General features: G+C 39.5%; 1 protein-coding gene across 1 annotated transcript; it reads left to right on the top strand.

Annotated features, from left to right (window-relative positions):
• The first annotated feature begins 658 nt into the window (after positions 1 to 658).
• On the top strand, positions 659 to 6,024 carry ube2al (ubiquitin conjugating enzyme E2 A, like). Its single transcript, XM_034232393.1, has 6 exons — positions 659 to 860; positions 2,418 to 2,498; positions 2,592 to 2,617; positions 3,780 to 3,869; positions 3,949 to 4,037; positions 5,229 to 6,024. Exons 1-6 carry the CDS (start codon positions 817 to 819, stop codon positions 5,355 to 5,357), a joined length of 459 nt encoding a protein of 152 aa, XP_034088284.1. The 5' UTR covers positions 659 to 816; the 3' UTR covers positions 5,358 to 6,024.
• The last annotated feature ends 317 nt before the right edge of the window (positions 6,025 to 6,341 follow it).

Here is a 6,341-nt window from a genome sequence, read left to right as displayed (position 1 = left end):
TGTTTGCAGAATTCTAGAAGCATTATGCAAGTGTCTGTAAAAGGAGAATACAAAAAATTTGGACATGGGACTATCTTCCAAGATGTCGTCTGGTGCATCTGTTATTCATATCAAAACGATGTATGAGTGCAGTCAACTCTAGGAACATGTTAATGTTGCATGTATAACTATTCATTAATTGTAATACACCATTGGGTATAGATTTATAGCTAATTTATATCAACTTAAAAGAGGATGCTTTTTCCTTTATAGGCTACTTGTAGAGACACAAATATAAACTCGCTCCAGCCTGCACAGCTTTAGTTGTGTACTTTCTGGTCATCAAGCACCTGTCTCCAGGGGCGGCCGTCGTCAGAGCTGCGCTGCACAAACAACGCGTCACTGTGACCACGCCCCGCGGCAGACGACGCCCCCAGAGCCCTGGACGCCCCTAATGCGAATGGGGGGAAGGAAAAGGCTGTTCTAATACAATAACGTAATACATAACTGCATCTTCCCTGTATGTAGAGAAATGCATTAACACACATGTATGTATAACGTTTCGGATGTGTGTACTGATATTCCAATGCCAGAAAGTGTTGTGACATTTATTATTTGAAATGGTTTCCTCCTCTCTCCTTGATTTGGTATCGTCCAGTAAACCTAGCTGGCCTAACCAAGGAATCAGGATTATCGGCAGAGCGACTCTGGCTGCTGCTAGTGCTAACAGGGTCACTGTGAAGGTGCCAAATAACTAGTGAAAACAATATTACCTTTTGATAAATACGCACCTGTTCACGGTTCAGTGTTACCATTACGTGTTTCACAATTTAAACCATGTCCACCCCGGCTAGAAGGAGACTTATGAGAGATTTTAAAAGGTAAGTCGATGATTTGTCAAAAACAGCTAACATTAGCCTAGCGTTAGCTTGAAATAGCTCACCTGTATTTTTTTCATAGTAACAGTTGGATTCAAACATTCTAAACAGTAACACATTAACGTAACGCAAACAATGTATAGTTAATCTTGAGTTTGTATGAACCTTGGACATTGAAGTGAAATAAAGCTGATTTTGTAGAAGAGCTTCGCCCGTAGCTAGAAGCTAACAGTGCTAACCGATAAATGCTAGCAGAATATTCGATATAGTTACTGTCCCAGTTTATGGCTGTTAGCTGGCAGTTAAATATATATTTATTTTTCCATTGACAAGATCAATGTAATGCCATGTATCAAACGTTAGTGTTCCGTGAATTTAAACCAGTCGCTGTTTTGTATTATATGGGGTAAGATGGTGTAAGTTACAATGCCAACTAACAATAGCTTACCTTATTTTGGAATCATAGGGTCCCTAAATTGTAGCATTAAAATAGTTAGTAAAACGTTTGTGTTAGTAATTATAGATGGATTAGCCGTTTTTAAAGATCTAGCAACACGGATTATTATACTGAAATCCCAGACGAGTACATTGTGTTGTAGGCAAGAACAACATAAAGCCAAATAAAAAGTATACTTCATCTTCTGCAGTCACCACGAAACGGTCTTGTTATTCAGTAACAGAACACGTTGCCTTTTTCACTCAGGCCAATATAACGAAATAGAGAAATCCCTCTATATATCAATTTTCTTCCAACGTGTGTACACCTCACTGTACATTTAATTTCCCTCAGATCCTTTGATTGTCCTGAGTGTCAGCTTGTCTTATCAATTCTGACCGGAAGTGGTAACCTGCAGGGATTTGGACAGGGCATTGTTGTGGAGTTCAGATATACAGGACCCCTTCTTTAAGACAGTCCTTTTCAAACTAAGTCTGTACTCAGTGGTCATTACAAGTGTTTCTACATAAGCTAGTGAAACCTTTTACAAGTAGTGGTTGTTTTTCTGACTGATAAGAATAACACAGATATGGGTCCTTAGGTTTATGTCGAAGGCTTTTTAGATTTGTCCTTGTGTTATTTATAGGGTCAATAGAAAGAAAAAGATAGAACCAATGCCTACACAATGTTTTCAACTTGGACTTTGAGCTGCCACAATATGAAGGTCTCTGTCCCATCCTTAGTTTGCAAACTAAAACTTTGAAGCTGTTGTGTTTGGTAAGAGGTAACAATCCACAATTTAAGCATGATGGCATTGACTTCAGGGATTTACAAAGACTGTTGTTTAGTTTCTTTTCATGATATGTATATATTTCTTTCTAGCAGGCTCAATTGTTTTTTGCAAAACTTTATTATTAATGTTTTAATGGCACAGCCAAGGTAGTCAAGTAATCGATCTGTAATCATTTGAATGTGGCAATTCAGTCCCCTTTACTTCCACTTTTGCTTGTTTAAAATATCATATTTGTCTGTGGCCTATTGTTAAAAGGTCATTAGATTACTGAATTCACTAAACTCTGGCTAAATAAATAACGTTTCTTTCTTTGTTTTCTTTTTTTATAAAGGCTACAAGAGGACCCTCCCGCGGGTGTCAGTGGTGCTCCATCTGAAAACAACATTATGGCGTGGAATGCAGTCATATTTGGGTAAGACATTGATACAGTCATCATTTACATCGAAATAATTTGTGTTTGACGTTCAAAATCAATGACAATCTTCTTTTTTCTCTAACCTCACAGCCCTGAAGGAACTCCCTTTGAGGATGGTACGTTAATAACTTGTTGTTTTTTGTAGTCAGGCATATTGTCACTGTATTGAATATAAAACAACACAAACATAGAAACTTTACAGCATGCAAACCCATTATTTAATTTAGAATATATTTAAATAGATGCTCATTTTCAAACAATCGTTTAAATGACGACGCTGAAGTTGGCCTCCGATTCAGAGCATCCGATTCGGCAGTCAGTGTTTGAACCTCTTAAATCGCTGCATAGCCGATTTATTTGGACTGGATTATCCCAGAGGGTCTAAACATTCTTTATAACACAGTTTGAGATTTGTGAAACCTTTATTCTATTTGTGAAAATACAAACAAGGGAGATTTAAAAGCCTTTTTAAATTCTTGAAAAGGCTTTTAACTTGATTATTTATTTATTTATTATTGTGATGCTTTGAACTATTTATAGTGTAAATTAGAATTATTCACATCTGTGCTCCCGGGTGTATCTGTGTGTTTGTCTTCTTGTATGTTCCTGCCTGTGTACATGACATAAGCTGCTGCTCATAACCAATTGCCCTTGCGGGATTAATAAAGTTGTTGATTGATTGATTTCAGTGCTTTTTTTTTTATTTTATTTTTTTTTTATACATGTAGACCACATTAGACGAGGTCCTGATCTGAAACCACTAGACCTACACTCGTCAAATCTGGACTGGATTATCCCAGAGGGTCTAAACATTCTTTATAACCCAGTTTGAGATTTGTGAAACCTTTATTATATTTGTGAAAATACAAACACAGGTGGAAGGCTGAGGTTGCTGCAGCAGGCCAGGATCAGAATCAGAGAGTGAACCTCCCAGCTGGGCAAGCCTTTATGCCTTCTTGTATTTTCACAAATAGAATAAAGGTTTCACAAATCTCAAACTTTGTTTATAAATAATCTTTAGACTCTGGGATAATCCAGTCCAAATAAATCGGCTATGCAGCGATTTAAGAGGTTCAAACACGGAGGATTGTTCGCTCAGCGCTGTAAATTAAATGTCCCTTAACTTTCCCCTTAACTGCCGAATCGGATGCTCTGAATCGGAAGCCAACTTCAGCGTCGTGTTTAAATGTGTGTTTTTCTGTTGTGTTAAACAGCTGACTCGCAGTCCGGTTTTAAGGCTAATAAATAAATAGTTTTTGTGTCTTCTCTTTGTCCCAGGCACATTTAAACTCATTGTAGAGTTCACAGAAGAATACCCCAACAAACCCCCCACAGTACGATTTGTGTCAAAGATGTTTCATCCAAATGGTAGGAATATGTTCTTATCTCTTCACACATTAAAGTGTTAATATTTATGTGCAGTGTGTAATTGTGTTTTCATCCACAGTCTATGCAGATGGCAGTATATGCTTGGACATCCTACAGAACCGTTGGAGTCCCACTTATGATGTGTCCTCAATTCTTACATCTATCCAGGTAGGAAGTGTCAATAAACAATGACTTAATAAATGTTGAAACCACAAAGGAAAAACTAAGAGGTACTCAGGGTTAAGACATATAAAGCAGAGCAAATTACTTAAGATTAAGAAGCTGTAAATGCACATATTGTATGTGTTTAACTAGGCAAAATTACGGAGCCCTGGAGGGTTCATTGAGAGAAAAATAAATAAAACGTGGCCACATTTTACTTTCTCATTCGCACGAGTTACTAAAGCGTGGCCTCGTTTTATTTATATTGAGGGATTCCTGTCCGTGACTCACAGTATCTGCTGCCCACAGCTGTTTTATAGAAGGAAAACCTCCTTCACTTTATGAAATCTCTGCGGCACCAGTGGCCTATACTACGAAGCAGGATTTGCTATTTACACTATTCATTCATGAAGTATGACGCTGCGCTATCAGCACGCGTCTCCATGTTTGTGATTGGTCAAATGTTGCTAACCCCGTCCCTTTCACATGAACGCGCTCTCAGCCGGACAGAGAAACCCTGGTTGATTTACTGAGTTGATAACCAGCTTCGTAGGACCGCTTATCGACATCGCGTTTGTTAGGGTTAGTTAAGCCGGGTAAATCGAACATGTCCAGGTCCAGGGTCTGTTGAACTGGCTTCGTCGTACAGGGCACTGGAGGCAGTAACGTGTAACTCAGCAGAATCTGAGAAGAGCAGCACCAGCTGCAAAGAGCTGTGCCTTTTACTGTTTACTTCACTGCGTTTCCCTTCATTAGAACCGCTGAATAGAGATCGAGGCTGCTACGTTTAACCACACACACCTATACACACATCGAACTACCAGAGTATTCCCCCTCGCTTTATGAAGGAGATGTCCTGTCACCGGGGCGCATGGTGTGTGCTCAGCTCCGCTCTGTGTGCGTGTTCGTGTGTGTCCGACACCACCGGCATTTGTTTTCAAATTACCACGAACAGTACTTTACACAAATCTGGTTCTCCATAGTTAAGTGTATTCCCAAGTGAAAAAATTCGTTTAATCTTAATCTCGATGTGCTATAGTCCTGCCGGAGTGCACCGGAACGAACGATACTATCATAAACAAATGCCCCCACACACACAAGCCTGTCAGTGGATGAATATGGCTACAGGAAGATGGTTATATTCCACTAAAAAGGTCTCACCTTCAGTGCTTCTTTTCTCCCCCCCCCCCCCCCCAGTCCCTGCTTGATGAACCAAACCCCAACAGTCCAGCTAACAGTCAGGCCGCTCAGCTGTACCAGGAGAACAAGCGGGAATACGAGAAGCGTGTGTCGGCCATCGTAGAACAAAGCTGGAGAGACAGTTGACCTGATCGTCCTGCTAGCTGCTCTCCATTGTTAAGCTGTGTGTGCTGCGAGTTTTAGTGGAGTACCTGTTCATTTCTGGGCCCCCCCTCCTTTTTGATTTTAAGCTTTTATGCACTTTACCTTCAAACTCCATTCATAGAATGTTTTTTTGCCCGCTACGAGGGATTTGTTTTGTCCTATTCCCCTCTTCATCAGGGGAAACGTGCTGAATCTTGCCTTGATGTTTCCTCAGTATGGACTTCTGGGCCATTACCCACAAATTCTGGTGTGTTCTTACTTGCTGTAATAACTCCCAATGATAAATGATGTTTAATGTCTTGGAGGGTGTGTGAATTAAGTCATGGGTCCTCTTCTGTTGTGCTCCTCATCTTTTCTGCCAGTTAGTTTTCACAGGGCAGTTTATCGGCTCCAGTGTGATCATCGTACCCTTCCTCGTGAGAATGAGCAGCCTGAGCATCACAGACTGAAACTAAATCAGATGTATTTACACCGTGTCTTTTGCTGTGTTGTGAACTCTGTTACATGCATGACAGAAAAGAGTGTATTCACGTTCCTGTTCAGTACTCATGTATATACGAAGTCTGCATCTGAATTTATGTACAGATTTTGCACTGGTTGTTCCCATGTCATTTTTTCAGCACTTGTAAATAAAAGAAGGATAATCCATCTTTGTGAGGAGCTTTTATTGTGACTGCAGATGTGACCGATAATACTTTGCTTGTCACATGAGTTAGTTTATCATGAAATCTCAGGTTTTGAGTGATATCAAGAAGACAAATCAATCAAATTGTAAAAACATGGTTTCACATTTTCACTGAGTATTGCCAAAGAATATTAAACAAGCCAAACAATGCTACTGCTAAGGATATTTATTTAGAATTGTATGATGTAAATCTAAACATTAAATTGTGAATTGAAGGCTGACAATATCCATAGATCTCTATTGCCCAGAAAGGCTTTTTAGTAATAAAAAAAACGACCTTG

This window comes from Gymnodraco acuticeps, unplaced genomic scaffold, assembly GCF_902827175.1.
Source record: "Gymnodraco acuticeps unplaced genomic scaffold, fGymAcu1.1, whole genome shotgun sequence".
In the NCBI taxonomy this organism is placed as follows: Eukaryota; Metazoa; Chordata; class Actinopteri; order Perciformes; family Bathydraconidae; genus Gymnodraco; species Gymnodraco acuticeps.
This window is presented reverse-complemented; position numbering and strand designations above follow the sequence as displayed.